This window comes from Rattus rattus, chromosome X, assembly GCF_011064425.1.
Source record: "Rattus rattus isolate New Zealand chromosome X, Rrattus_CSIRO_v1, whole genome shotgun sequence".
NCBI classification, from domain to species: domain Eukaryota; kingdom Metazoa; phylum Chordata; class Mammalia; order Rodentia; family Muridae; genus Rattus; species Rattus rattus.
The window spans coordinates 110496723-110512366 of NC_046172.1; the positions used below are offsets into that span (position 1 = coordinate 110496723).

Sequence of the window (15644 nt, forward strand, 5' to 3'; positions counted from 1 at the left end):
CTGCCAGTACCTGGGATGACTACTAAGAACATCGGCAGCTGTGGAGTGGAGCCTGCCCTAGTAGAAGACAAGCTGTGTGGGCTACAGAGGACAGAGCTGGAGAAGTGACCCAAGCCCTTTGGAAGAGCCCAGAAGATGGTGAGTGGATCCCAGACATTGGACATTCTGTTATTAACACTGTTGTCATCTTGTACCCAAAAAATGACTTCGAGTTGTTTCTTCCACAGCTCCCAAACATTCCTTCCTCAGAACCCCTCTCCAAACTGAGGTTGTTCTTTGGCTGTGTGCCACCATGCCTAGTTTTTGTTTTTGTTTTTTTCTATTTTTTGTAGTGGCTTCTCCTATATGTAACAACAACAACAACAAAAAAAAAACAACAACAACAAAAAAAAACAAAAAAACCCCAAACAAATAAAAAACCAAAACCCAAACAACAGCAACAAACAAACCAACCAACCCCAGAATTCATTGAATTATCCAAAATTATTTTCTCATTCCATATAGCACTGTCTTGAGTTTTCTGTGATGCTGAGCACACTCTGTAACTGGGCTGCCCAGTGTCTGGCTAGTGAGCTCTTGAAATGTGATTACTGAAATGGAGCCACTGAATTGTGAATTTTACTTCTAATTCATGTAATCAGGTATATGCATTAGACACCACTGTGTGAAACAACGGAGCTCTCAACACAATGGCATCATCTCTCATGGTTTGGGTATCATTCACATGCTAGTGAATTAGCTTTACTCCTGAGTGGCATATTTTTTTGGCTGCCAATTTGTCATCCACACACAACTGTCTCAAAGAAGTCTCAAACAGGACCAAAACTGCATTCACTACGACTGTGGCTATGTGCAGAGGACCTATAATAATCAGCCAGTCAACATTTTAGCATCAAGTGTAAAGGGGTTCATGAGTCTCCTATTACTGAGGAGCTATGGACAGCTGGTGGCTTCAAGGGGAGAGACAGTCAGTTTTCCCTAAGGGTGTAGCTTCTGATAGGTCAGTTACTCTGCAGTGGATGACTCCATGCTCAGCAGTAAGTAAAATGATAAAAATGTATCCACAAACAATAAACTATATTTTAAAACATGAATTCTTGATGGTCCCCTCAGGGAAATTCAGCCCATCTTCAAGATTTTTATGCAAATGGTATCATCATCTGCGTTCCTTGGGAACCTTGTCTTCATCCTTGATATTTCTCTTCCTCCCATCCCTCCCACCCAAGCTGATTCTTCTTGGCCTTACCTCCAGCTTCCTTTATCAAATCTGCTCACTTTTCTCCATTTCTCTCACAACCATACTCTAGCATAAACCACCAAAGCAGCCTCGTAAGTAGTCTTTCTGCTTCCAGGCAAATGATGCTATATCAGCATAAAAATCCTCCACTTCTCATTTTAAAGTCTAAAAATGCAGATTCAACACTGTGGCTTACAAGATTTCAGAGCCTCTCTTGTCTCAGTGCTCAAGGCCTTTTATTTCCCAGAAACTGCCAGGGTACTTCTAAGTTTGGAGTCTCATAACCCCCTTTTTCTGGAATATTCGTTTTTCTTCAGTTGTTGCCTGTGTCTTAGGCCCTCTGTTCCCAATATAAATGTCTCTTCTTTGGAAATGCCTTGCCCGAGTACACTGCCTAATTTAGTGACCCCCTCATGTAAACTCTTTGCACTTTTTCTTGTTAGTATTTATTAAATCCACATTTATGTAAGCATCTAATCCTTCTAAAGGTCACTTTTGTCCATTAAAATACATGATCCACCAAGAGTGTGTTGCTTTCTCTTGCATTTTTAGAGCTTAGCACAGTGCACAGTATTCAAAATGTATTCAGATGTTTATGGAACACACTTATCAATTATAGGCATGTCTGTGGCTCTGGCAACAAAAAGCACGGAAGGAAAAAGGAAAGCGGAAGCAGGAATCTTATCTCTGCTGTGCTCTGTTGATTCGGTAGGATTTACCATCAGGTCTGACAAATAGAAGGCACTCAACAAATATTTGCAGAATAATGAATAAACTATGTAGGTACTATTTAAAAATCAGCATAACAGAGTTCATCTAAAGGTCATAAAGAGATAAAAGAAAGAAAAAGGAAAATAAATTCATTTCTATGAAAAATGGAGAAAAATTAATAAAATTCAGTATATGTGTACATTTTCAAGAAACAGCAAAAACTTAGTTTTTTTGTGGTTTTGTTCTTTTTGTCTGTGACATAGTCTTGCTATGTGGCTCAGGCTGGTCTTGAACTTGTTATAGCCCTGGCCTTGAATTCACAATCATCTTGCCTAAGTCTGCCAGTTATTCAGACTACTACAGGCACATGCCATGTCTGGTTTAAATAGAATTTATTATTTTTTTAAGAATCAGCAATTCATCAGAGAAATATGTCTTTAACTGGGAAATACAGTTGAAGCATCCCCAGTGAAACCCACAGCCACATAAGGATTAATACCATCATTTAATATTGGTCCTCAAATTCTCATTGGTACAGTAAGAACTGAAACAAAGCCAATGGCTTTAGCTATTAGAAACAAGGCAGAATAGTTATTTGAAGATAATTAAGGCTGTAGATCTGCCAAAGTCGGAAAATATAGCAAAAATATTAAAAATAAGTAAAGTGACTGGGTAAAATATCCAAGATTTATTAGTTGTTCTATATGATAGTAGTAAGTAAGCAGAAGATAACAGAAAAAAATTTCACACTAGTAGCAAATCACATCCACCATGAAATTCTCAACCTAAAATTTTGATGTATAAAAGAAACTACAAAATTTTACTGAGAACTGTAAGATAGGAAATAAAGACTTGCATTATGTTCCCTCAAGATAATTTTACAAAGAAACTAACACTATGACAAAATAGCTATGGTGAAATACTGGTTATTAAAAATAATGTTTGAACAAACAGGCATTGTGGAACAAAATGGTGGAACAAAACAATCCCAGCACCAGGGGGGTAGAGGGAGGATCAAGTGTTCAATGTCATCTTTGGCTACATAGAGAGTTTGAGGCTAGCCTGTGAGAGATAGAACCCTGTCTCAAACAACAACCACAAAATTATGTTTAAAATCATTTTAAATGTCATAGGGGAAATGTCATGGTAAAGTGCTAAGTGAAAATCTATGATAAAAACTATAAAAAAAAGCAGTAGGGATATACCTCAGCTGTAGTGCAGATGTTTGCCAGGTACCAGGCCTCTGGGTTCAATTCTTGGCCTTCTAACCCTCCCACAAAATCTATGTAGAAGGACTCCAATGATATGAAATACAAACTAACACAATAGGAAATACATATAAATGTTAGCTACAGTATAACCTCAAGATTATATGCTAAATTTCAAAGACTGTATTTGTGTATGTGCATGCATACACGTGTGTGCATGAACATACATGCACAAGAGTGCAGGTGTCTGCAGAGTCCAGAAGAGGGTGTTGGGTCCCCTGGAGCTGGAGGTATATAGGCAGTTGTGCACCATCTGAATCAGATGCTGGAACACGAAGTTGGGTCCTCTGCAAGTGCAATACTTGTTCATAATTGCTAAGCCATCTCTCCCATTCTACGTAATAATTTTAATTTGATACTTCAAGACTTTCTGTCACAATTATACATAATTAAGATGCATTAACTTTAGAACTAGGAAAACTACTTTCAAGATGTTCACCACTAGTATCTAGACAATATATATTTATATTAAAATCAGTCTTGCCCATTAATAAAGGGTACTGTTTTCTAGATTTCAGATTGTTGTCAGTCTTGTGCAACGAGTGCTTTTACTCACGGAGATTTCTCCCTGACCCTATGTTCCTTAAAACAAAAACAGAAACATGTTTGGAGACAGGGGGTACGTTATATAGCCCAGGCTAGCTTGGAACACACTGTGTAACGTAAGGATAGACCTGAATTCCTGATCTTTCTGCCTGCACTGCACTGAGGTTACCGATGTGTGCTCCCACACCCAGTTTATAGAGTGCTGGAGATGGAACCATGGCTTTTTGGATGCGAGGCAAATACTCTATCAAATCAACCTAACCATGTCTCCAGCCTGCTGCTGGTTCTGTCTTTTGTCTAAGTACAAAACAACACAGATTCTAAGTTATTTTCTCTCTTAGCTACCTGCAACAGAATTAGCAGCTAGGTTTACATAACAGTTTAGGAGCAGTCATTAAGATTTCCATATTCTATGATTAAGAGAGGAAAAATACACCCAAACCAGAAAACCATTTAGTACACATTAATAGTGCCAAGGGCAGAGACCGTGTCCAAACAAAATTATATGCAACCTGTAGCCCCAAGCTAAATGGCAGGTTCTGCTTATCCAAGGATTCAAGCAAGAGATAAGGTAAACCATTTGATTTAGATTTGTATGGTCAGATACACTTTCCATAGCAACCACACAGTAGCCGCAGTAGCAATCAAGTGCCCATTTTCTCCTCTCCAGAGAACAGTACAATTCGATGATAAACAAAGAACGTCTTGCACAGAAAGTCAGTGATTTGCATTAAACGCATAAAAAAAAAAGGACGGAAACAGCAAAAAGAAGACCATGTTCCCTCTGATGAATGGAAGCCTTGAGGGAACAGGGCTTAAGTAGGGCACAAATTATTTCAAAAAAGAAAAGAAATAAAAGAACAAGCAATTTAATGGAGTCTGTGCCTTTCAAAATAATGTAAGGAATAGATGAAAACATTGTTAATTCACACAAAAACATAAAAACAAGGTGGGAGTAGACTCTAGAATATAATAGTCGAAAGATAACATTTATTCAGCCACAGAGATAAACAGAATCGTGACACTTGCAAGAAAATGGGTGTAACTGGAAATTATAATGACACTGTTAGCAAAGTATCTCAGATATGGAAAGGCAAATGCTGCATGTTTTCTTCTCATATGCAGAGCCTACATTTTAATGTGTATATGGGTGAATGTGTGTGTATATATATGTGAAGGGGGGTACAGGTCATAAGAGTAGGAAAGGGAAAATGAGAGAAGAAAAGATAGCTTAAGGGAAGGCTGAGGGGAGGGAAATCAGGGTAAAAGAACTATGCGACATGTAGGCAGAAGGTGGAACAGTGAGAAGAAGGGGGTCAGAAGGAAGGAGGTAGGCTGGTGTGGGACGAGAATCAAAAAAAAAAAAAGATATGCTGGAAGAGGCCACGATGGAACCTATTACTTTGTATACTGTTAACAACAGCAACAGCAATAGCAGCAGCAGCAGCAGCAGCAACAACAACAACAACAACAACAACAACAACAACAACCACAGAATAGGCAAATAGTGAGTATTGAGAGAGGGAGAATCTGCCTCTGGTGGGAGATGAACCTCTAATACATTATCCAATAGAAAGTGCTCAGCTCTGAAACCATATACACACAAACTGAAACCTTCAGTAGGCTGTATTTATATATTTATGCATACATGCATGTACACTAATATATAACAATAATGATTAAAAAAGAGGCTATCCATTTGAGGGGGGGACATGAAGGAAGCTGGGAAGGAGTGACCTTTAGAGGGGCTGAGGTGGCAGGATAGGGAAGGAGGAAAAGAATGTAATTATATTTTTATTTTAAATATATATTCATATACATTACGTATACAAATTTTAAAAACCCTAATATGTCTGTAGATAGCTTAGTCAGTGAAGTGCTTGGCATTTAAACAGGAGGACCTGAGTTTACCTTCAGAACCTATGTAAAAAAGCTGGAAGCGGTACACACTTGTAATCTGAGTTGAGGAAGCAGAAATAGGTAGATAGATTTCTTGGTGTTTACTGGCCAGCCAGCATAGCCTAATTGATGAGCTACCAAAGGTGCACTCCGCCTAAAAATACTACCTATTGTAGTACACACATGTACATGGACACACATATACATGGACACTCATTCATGAATGCACATGCTTGTCTGCATACACACACACACACACACACACACACACACACACACACACACACACACACACAAACTAATATAGAAACAAATGACCCATAAACCTCAAGCACTTTAAGCATTTTCCTAGTTCTTCGTATTAATCCGTCCTACAGCAACGAAATGATTGGCATAGACAATGTTTGCAGCTTCAAGTAGTTTCCAGCTCCTCGGCAAAGCTTATCACACTCAGGTTTGGAGAGGTTCTTAGCAGCCACCTGTGTTTCCTTAGGCTCAGCTGGAATGGCTTTGAGAGATTTGGGATAATTTTTAGGGCTGCTCTAAGAAAAATGGTGACTTTGGGATGAGATGGCAAAATACACGATACAGCCCTGAAAGTCTCTTAAATGTAAAGTATTAATAAAGTCAATATTTGTAGAATGAAAACCAGCTCCATTCTGAAAGATACTCACTGTTTGAAGCAATATCAATCAAAAGAGTTTCTTCTGCTTCTGAAAGGAGGAAAAACACAACAGAATCACAGAGGAGAAAATCACTCATTACCACAGAAACAGTATTTCATAACGATGAGTCTTAGATCTCATTAAAGAATCCTTTGTTTTTGTTTGGCACGCTTTTTTAAGAAAAGGATTTTAAAAGCCCCAGGCTATAAAGAGTATGTGCAATTCAACTTAAAAACAAAATAAAACAAAACAACATCATCAACAACAACAACAAACAGGAAGAGAAAGAAACCGATCAAGGACCCAAGTGGGGCTCCTCAAAGAAAAGCAAGGGATGGTGACTTAATAGTAGGGAACATGATACGTTCATGCACGTGAAGGAAAGCTTAGCTCTCTGTGTTCTTCAGATCTTAGAAAGCCAGGGAAGTGAGTAAAAGCCTCCAAGCAGACTTATTCTCACTGACTTATCTTTCAACTCAGATACAGTCTCTGAAAGTTTGTCAATGATCTCCTGATCTGTACTTTTGCCCTAAGAGTGGAGTATACTTAAGTTCTTTGCTCTTAGGCTTCAGTGAATGCCTGTGGGTCTGAGAGGTTTCATATCCAGCATGAAGCTCCATCTTAATTGGAGCACTATTCATGAGAGTCGCCAACTGAAGTGATGACGATGAATAAAGACGATATAGTATAGAATACACAGAGGAGTACTACTGAAGGACAAGAAGAAAGAAATCAGGTCCTGCTGGCCGTATGCATGGAACTGGAGAACACTATGCTGAGTGAAATAAATCAATCGCGGAAGGACAAATATTGCATGTTCTCACATGTGGAAGCTCAGAGAAGTAGAGTGAAAATAAGCACCAGAGACTAGTAGGAAGTAGTAGGTAAAGGGATGGAGGGGGAGGGGAGGAATGGATAGTTAAGTACCGTTAGCTAGGAGGACTACGTTTCTAGTGTTTTTCTGCATAGCAGGGTAACTAAGGTATATCACCCATTTACAGATCTTAAAAGAACTAGATGAGTTTGATGGCTCCCAATACAAAGAAATGTTATTATCTCAACTGGATCATTACATGTTTCAAATTGGTACACTGTACTCCTTAATACATACAAATGTTATGTGTCAATGGAAAAAAGAGAAGACAGAAGACAGCACAAAGCAGTTTGCAAGCTTAGAGTTCTCTTTTTTTTTTTTTCACATTGGTCTTCCTGGACTTCCTTTTTTTTTTTTCTGCCCCAAGTATCTCAACTCAACCTATCTTTTCCTTTCCGACTTCCCCAGATTTGAGCACAGCCTAACGTCTGACTCTTGATTCTGTGCTGGAATCACCAGGATCTCTGTTGATGAGATGGGAAGTTGCACCCTTCTCTTGCTCCCTCACCACATGAGATTCTACCACAGGTTCTATTAGTCAGGTACAAAAGAAATAAGGAGTAAGGCACTACGTCGTCGTCGTCTACTAGCAGAATGGAGTCTCACTACTATCCACTGCAGGGTGAAGTAACTGGGCTGTGAACACAGTCTATATCCACTGCTCTGCTGTGGTACTCTTTAGCTCCAGGAAACTCTGAGTGATTAGCTTTCCAAATAGATACGCAAGTCAGGAAATGGAAAGGAAGTGAAAACTCAAGGGCATAACATTTCAATTTGTCATGGCGGAAACGATGGTGTACTTGTTTTCCACTGCAGTCTAGCAACTGGCCATCTCCTTCTTATTAAAAACAATAGAAGTGAGACCCGAAACGTAGTAGCAAATTAGAAATACATGCTAGAACAGCAAAGCCTTTGGCTCTTTTGTGGAAGCCTTCCACTTGCAAAGTCACTGAGTGCAGTAACCTACTATGGCACTGGGCGCCTTGTTTAGTATCTCTCTCCCACACAGGGGAGACTCAATAGCTGACTTGCTGATCCATATCCTATAGACACTATTCCTTGTAGGCATTTCAATATGCCCCCTCCTCTTCCTCCTGCTCTTTCCCCATTTCTCTGCTTCGGCTTTCTGGGATAATAGGTGTGAGCCGCTCTGGCCAGCTCAGTAGTTTTAGTTCTTAATACATACGGTGTTTTCTTTTCAGCATGCTGTCTTAAAACTCATGCACTCTATTCACTCAGAGGGCTAAATCCTGAGCAAATAACAGATATGTGGGAAGATTTATGTACAGAGATGTTCATCCCATTACTATTTATACCACTGAACAGTAATCCAAATGTCAACCAGAGGGAATAATTAGATTATGAGCCATTCATAAAATGGAAGGGCGTACAGCCACTGGCAGCACAGCAAACACTCATAACACAGTAGCAAGTGGGCGAGAAAAAAATGTTATATAGGATGAGTCCTGCTGAAATGATGTATTACGTGCACAGAGGAAAAAAAGACGGTGGGTGCCTCTTTTTTTTTTTTTCCGGAGCTGGGGACCGAACCCAGGGCCTTCTGCTTGCTAGGCAAGCGCTCTACCACTGAGCTAAATCCCCAACCCCGGGTGCCTCTTAAGCATGAGAATGGAGGTGACTTGTTTGCTTTGTGCACTGCTAGTCTTTCCAACCCTTTTACAGCATGCATGTTACTCTTGTGAAAAAATAAAGTTCAAAGTTGAAAGCACTTGGGCAAGTTGAGCCTCAAGTTCTCAATATTCTCCACTGGTTGAGGAACGCTTCTGCCTGATAGAAGTCCTGGACCTCTGGGAGACATAACACATTTTTTCCTCTAGTAATCAGCTTCCTTTCTAGAACAAAGTGAGGTCGCAGAAGCAGTACCTCCCACATAGCTCTCCCAGTTTTTTTATTTCAATGTAGCAAATGAAACATGATTTTTCTATGTTCAGTCCTCAAATGTAAGGACAGAAAGTCAAGTACTTCTTTCCCAGAGCGATGATTCACAAATGTCAAGGCCTAAGAACCAATATAACTGACCGTGCGCCAGCACAATCTGATACTTCATGTTGCCAAGGTGTCTTAAATCCAGTACTTTGGAAACAATGTGCTGAATGTGTGTAAATCCTTTATAACAGATAGAATGTTGGTTAAGCCCAAGATAGTACTTTAAATCCACATATATGTCAATCAGCATCAAAGATTACTTACAGAAATCTCCAGCTCTCCTCAGGGAAACAGGTGATAAATACATTTGTATTTTAAAATATAATTCTTCGACATTTTTAAACACAACGCTTTTCAATGGTAAGTTAGAAGTGCTAACTTTTCTGTGAAGCGTAATATATTTCACTTTACATGCAGTGACAAATTTGAATATGTATGACATTATACTCTGCATTAATGGCCAAGGAGAAGCCTTATAAAACTAGCTAAGTCATTAAAGCAAGTACCTTGAACACATCTGAAGTGGCTATTTATAGGAATGATATCTTGAACATGCTGTTCCTTCCCATGCAACTGGATTATTAACCTAGAACACAGAAGAATATATCAACAAATGGCTGCCGAAAATGCCTAATCTTTAGCAACAAAGCACTGCTGTCTTGCTACACAAATATAATCTGTGTTTATTAAATGAGCAGCAGTGAGTCCACCTGATCTAAGCATCATGATTACTAGACGTTGCTCAAGGGCTAAAAGGTGATCAATACCTGAACATCCAAACTGCCTTACATGCATAAAGAGTGTATAATAGTCTATGTCCTAAGCACAGGCTTAAGAGCATGCACTTACATACCTTCACTGTATGACCATTAGACTGAAGAACCTACAGCTTAAGTGAACTTGTTGACGGCAGGGACTGTGGCTATCTTTCTGTCATAGTAATTCTAATGCTTAGTGTAGAGCCTGGCATATCTAAGACACTGGTGTGCAATGAATCAATGAATCAGACAACTCATTCATTAGCTTTTCAGGTTCAGTTGCATGTCTTTGACCAAAGATGGGTGCTGCCACTTTCACACACACATGTAAGTTACTAAGGAACAAGAAGAGTCACTCCTGGGCCAGCCAAAAGAACACTAGCAGCTGAGGATGTAGCAAAATTCCTGAATGGGTTGCCTTGACACCCTTTGTGCATGTCCTCTGGTGTCTAACTTTAAGCTGGTATTTTTACGTAAATACAAATGAATTTGGCTCCCAAGTATGAAATGCAAGACTCCAAAATTCACTTCTACTCACTCCTCAAACATTAATGTTTGAGATAGGTTTCCAGTATTGTAGTTCAGGCTGGCCTATAACTCACTATATAGCTTAGGCTGATCTCAAATATATGATCTTCCTGCCCAGACTCCAAATTGCATGGATTACAGATGCACACTATCATGTTGGGAATTAATTGTTTTTTACTTTCTAGCGGGACAGAATCAAGGTATATCCTAATTGGTAAACAGACATTCTAAACATTAACTGGCTTCTCCACTTCAAGCACTATTCAAGTGAGTTTTTTTTAAATCAATAATACATCTTTTCTTCCCTACACCCACCTCCTCAGTGAAGCTTTCTCCAAATATTCCCAAGAAGAAGCAGCAGTCTTATCCCCTTAGCCTGGCCCTCCAATAGAACATGGAAACAGCACTTATATTTATTATATTGGAACTCCTTGAGAGTGAAGACCCTATTCAGTTTTGTCTACAGTTTAACAGATACTCAATGATAACTGGTTGAATAAGTGAACAACTTTAATCACACCATAAACAGAGGTGAATTTTTCAATGAAACTCCTTGGAGAAATAAATACTCTTTTAACATTTCATTGTTTCCAAAAACAACCCCCCCCTTTTCATTTTGGTCTCTATATTCAGAACCACAGAGCTAAACATGGTGATAGGCTTCAACTTCTAAGACAAAAGTCCAAATTTAAAAAGTTCTGGAACTCTAGGTCAGAGATGACATTAAGAGAAAAAAATACCCTGTGGGGCTTTTAAGTGGTATTATATATTAGGGGTCTCCAGTGAATGCTCAAAAGGAAGTTCTCCTCTGGGCATGGTAGTGCACGCCTTTAATCTCAGTGCTCTGGAGGCAGAGGCAGGCGGATCTCTAAATCTGAGACCAGCCTGGTTACAATGTCAGTTCCAGGATATCTATGGCTACACAGAGAAACATTGTTTCGAAAACAAAAGTAGACATTTTCTCTGTGGAATTCTTAAGTATGTCGCCTGGGTTTGGATCTCAGCCACGCCGCTGTGTAACTCTGAGTAAGTGACTTAACTTCAATGTCTATACCTGTAAAGGGGCATGGCACATGCTTGGGACAGTCATCAAGCCACTGAGTTACTTGTTACTATACCCTTATTAGTAACATGGACTCAAAACACAGGGATTTAATTCCTCTGTGGGGAAATAGGCAAGAGCCCTCCTCTTGCCAAGTTTATAAGTTCTAGTATAAGAGCTTAGACAGAACAAGTTACTTTTCCCAAGACTAGCTGTTGGCTCTCTTACTAGAGTTCTAAACCCACTCAACCAGGGGAACAAATTCCTCTGTGGTGGTTATTTCAACAGTGTAGCTATGCTGTTCAATTATTAAAACTTTGGGTTTTTAATACAAGAAGAAACCAAGATACACAGAATTCACTGGTTTGTGCAGGTTACACTTCTACACATTTCTACCTTTCCCACATGGTAGTGGAATTGCACTTTTCAATTCACTATTTTATTAAATGTACTGTTAGTAAACTAGTCTTCCCAGATTTTACAATGTCTAGGGAAAATACCATGAATTTCTTACATCAACATGACTGACCAAGCAGGATCTAGGAAAGAGCCACTTCATGGAACTAGGTGACAATCAGTTATCATAGCACCCAAAGCTTCAGCTAAGATCAGGCCAGGCTAGTGGGCCTTTTCTTCTTTGAGAATCACACAGCTTTAGACAGAGGTTTTAAAAGTAGACCCTGAGACAAACAGTTTTTCATGCAGAACCTAATGCTAATAGACGGTAGGATTTAAGTGATCAATAACTGCTAAACTGGGGGGAAAATCTACTCCCAGACACCAGTGAACCAAGGGAAGGAGCTTGTACAGATACAGCGATAGAGCACTGTGATATGAAATGGTCACCATGGAAACTTTTAAGATGAAGCATTAATGGCAAGGGGACAAGGCTAGCAGCTGTGGCGATAGCTTATCAAAAAAAAAATCTTCTGCTCAGTCAACAGTATTTACTGAGCTGCCATCATCCAAGGGAGAGTTGGAGGTGACATGCACTGATAAAATGTCAAATGCCATTTTGTTTCTCCACATTTCATTAACTTTGCTTTCCAACAGTCCGGTCCAGTGCGACAGTGACTGCCCTGCGCCAACACATTAGTGAATTAATGCATATACCTTCAAGCAAATGGAAAAAGAGGATCTGGGGACTGGAAGAGCCAGTCAAATGGGAAAAGGCCAAGTCTGGGACATTAGCAATATAGCATTTCCATTGCACTCTTACTTGTAAGCCACTTTGGCCTGTGTAGTCCCCCAGTTTTATCTCCAAAAGCCATAAGACAGTTTTTGGTTTTATTCAACTCAAGAAGAAACCAAGGCTCAGAAAAGCCTGATTAACTTGGTTACACAACACATGTCAGTTACAGGGTGAAGGAACTAAGAACCCAGGCTTCCTGCTTCCCTGTCCATTGAGTCCATCCACTGAGCCTCAGGGCCTGGAGTTACCTAGCAGCTTCGAAGTTGGGGGTGGGAGGCCCCAGCTCAGGCAGTGCTCGCTCACTCTCCATACCTAGCTGTGAACCTGTTGCCCGCTTGGCCAAGGTGGGTGGCTCCCTGCGGTTTCAGGCTCAAGGAGGTTTATAGAAGAAGGCTCTCTCCTCCGTGGTAGTCAGGAGGTTACTTACTCATATTGCCCGTTCCTCCGGGCTAGGGTCAGGACGCAGGGCTCCCGGAGAGGACCCTTCATCTCCAAACCTGCCACCATATGCAGGCACTGGTCAAGGGTCTCTGTTTTTTTTTTTTTTTTTGCAAACGCAGCTAAAGAGGGGTGACGCGGGGACAGGCTCACACCGTCTGCCCTCCTTAGCTCCCCTAGCTTCCCCTCCCGACCTGGTCCCCTTTCCCTACTCCGCTCGCCCCAGGACATGCTGCACCCCAACCCGCGCCCCACGCCTGTATGGCCTCCCTTCCCCTTCCCCCCTTCTCTCAGACGGATACTGCCAGGGGCTGAGCTCCGATCGGGAGCCGCGGCTCCATCAGGGCGGCCTCCAGGCTCTGCGGGACTGCGGACTGCCAGCGGATTCCACGACACCGGCCTCCTGCGGCCTGCTGCCCGCCCGCCTGCCTAGGTGGAGAGGAAGCCGGCGCTGCTGGGCGGGAGCCTGGGAGCCTGGGAGCCTGGGAGCCTGGGGAGCCAGCTGGGGAGCTGGGAGCCGGGAGGGAGAGTCTGACCTGAGAGAGAGCGGCGCCCTGCCCCTGCCTGCCTGCCAGGCTGCTGCAGATTTCGCCCTGGCCAACCTAGGGAACTGCAAACTAAACACCTGAAGGACTTGGGGACCTATAGCTTGGTCCCACATGGAGCAATCTGGCTTCAAATTGTTATCTCCAAGACCCAAAAAGGATCTGAGGACTTTGAAGATGCTTCAGAGAAAGAAATGGACACAGCAGTTGAATTGGACCGATAGGGCCCACAGCATACTGAAGCCCTATTTTTGAAGGCAAGGAAGCCTCCATTGGCCATTTGTTTTTACTCTTTTGTTTTCCCTCCATCTTTATTAACTTGGGTATTTCTTATTTACATTTCAATTGTTATTCCTTTCCCAGTTTCTGGGGCCAACATCCCCTAGCCCCTCCCTCCCTTTTTCTATATATGGTGTTCCTCCCATCCTCCCCATTGCCGCCTCCCCCAACAGTCCTGTTCACTGGGGAGTCAGCCTTTGCAGGACCAAGGGCCTCCTTCCACTGGTGTTTTACTAGGCTATTCATTGCTACCTATGAGGTTGGAGCCCAGGATCAGTCCATGTATATTTGGGTAGTGGCTTAGTCCCTGGAAGCTCTGATTGGTTGGCATTGTTGTTCATATCGGGTCTCAAGTCCCTTCAAGCTCTTCCAGTCCTTTCTCTGATTCCTTCAACGGGGGGCCCCGTTCTCAGTTCAGTGGTTTGCTGCTGGCATTCGCCTATGTATTTGCCGTATTCTGGCTGTGTCTCTCAGGAGAGATCTACATTTGGTTCCTGTCAGCCTGCACTTCTTTGCTTCATCCATCTTATTTAGTTTGGTGGCTGTATATGTATGGGCCACATGTGGGGCAGGCTCTGAATGGGTGTTACTTCTGCCTCTGTTCTAAACTTTGCCTCCCTATTCCCTCCCAAGGGTATTCTTGTTCCCCTTTTAAAGAAGGAGTGAAGCATTCGCATTTTGGTCATCCTTCTTGAGTCTCATATGTTCTGTGCATCTAGGTAATTCGAGCATTTGGGCTAATATCCACTTATCAATGAGTGCATACCATGTGAGTTTTTCTGTGATTGGGTTACCTCACTCAGGATGATATTTTCCAGTTCCATCCATTTGCCTATGAATTTCATAAAGTCATTGTTTTTTGATAGCTGAGTAGTATTCCATTGTGTAGATGTACCACATTTTCTGTATCCATTCTCTGTTGAAGGGCATCTGGGTTCTTTCCAGCTTCTGGCTATTATAAATAAGGCTGCTATGAGCTTAGTGGAGCATGTGTCTTTGTTATATGTTGGGGCATCTTTTGGGTATATGCCCAAGAGAGGTATAGCTGGGTCCTCAGGTAGTTCAATATCCAATTTTCTGAGGAACTTCCAGACTGATTTCCAGAATGGTTGTACCAGTCTGCAATCCCACCAACAATGGAGGAGTGTTCTCTTCTCCACATCCTCGCCAGCATTTGCTGTCACCTGAGTTTTTGATCTTAGCTATTCTGACTGGTTGGGAGGTGGAATTTCAGGGTTTTTTTGATTTGTATTTCCCTTTATGACTAAAGATGTTAACATTTTAGGGTGTTTCTCAGCCATTTGGCATTCCTCAGCTGTGAATTCTTTGTTTAGCTCTGAACCCCATTTTTAATAGGGTTATTTGTCTCCCTGCGGTCTAACTTTTTGAGTTCTTTGTATATTTTGGACATAAGGCCCTATCTGTTGTAGGATTGGTAAAAAGATCTTTTCCCAATCTGTTGGTTGCCATTTTTTCCTAATGACAGTGTCCTTTGACTTATAGAAGTTTTGCAGTTTTATGAGGTCAAATGTGTCGATTCTTTATCTTAGAGCATAGGCCATTGGTGTTTTGTTCAGGAAATTTTCTCCGGTGCCCATGTGTTCTATTAGTTTGAGTGTATCTGGTTTGATGTGGAGGTCTTTGATCCACTTGGACTTAGCTTTGTACAGGGTGATAAGAATGGATCGATCTGCATTCTTCTACATTTTGACCTC

General features: G+C 41.3%; 1 protein-coding gene across 2 annotated transcripts in view; it reads right to left on the reverse strand.

The window, feature by feature from the left end:
- Ocrl (OCRL inositol polyphosphate-5-phosphatase) overlaps nt 1-13530 on the reverse strand; it is a 68651-nt gene extending 55121 nt beyond the window's left edge. For both annotated transcript variants that reach the window (XM_032890489.1, XM_032890488.1), the window contains exons 1-4: nt 13408-13530; nt 13095-13174; nt 9654-9733; nt 6336-6374 (exon numbers count right to left, since the gene is read on the reverse strand). In XM_032890489.1, coding sequence (XP_032746380.1) covers nt 6336-6374; nt 9654-9733; nt 13095-13174; nt 13408-13446 — 238 coding nt within the window. In that variant the 5' untranslated portion in view covers nt 13447-13530. The remainder of the gene's footprint in view (nt 1-6335; nt 6375-9653; nt 9734-13094; nt 13175-13407) is intronic.
- Nucleotides 13531-15644: the final 2114 nt, after the last annotated feature.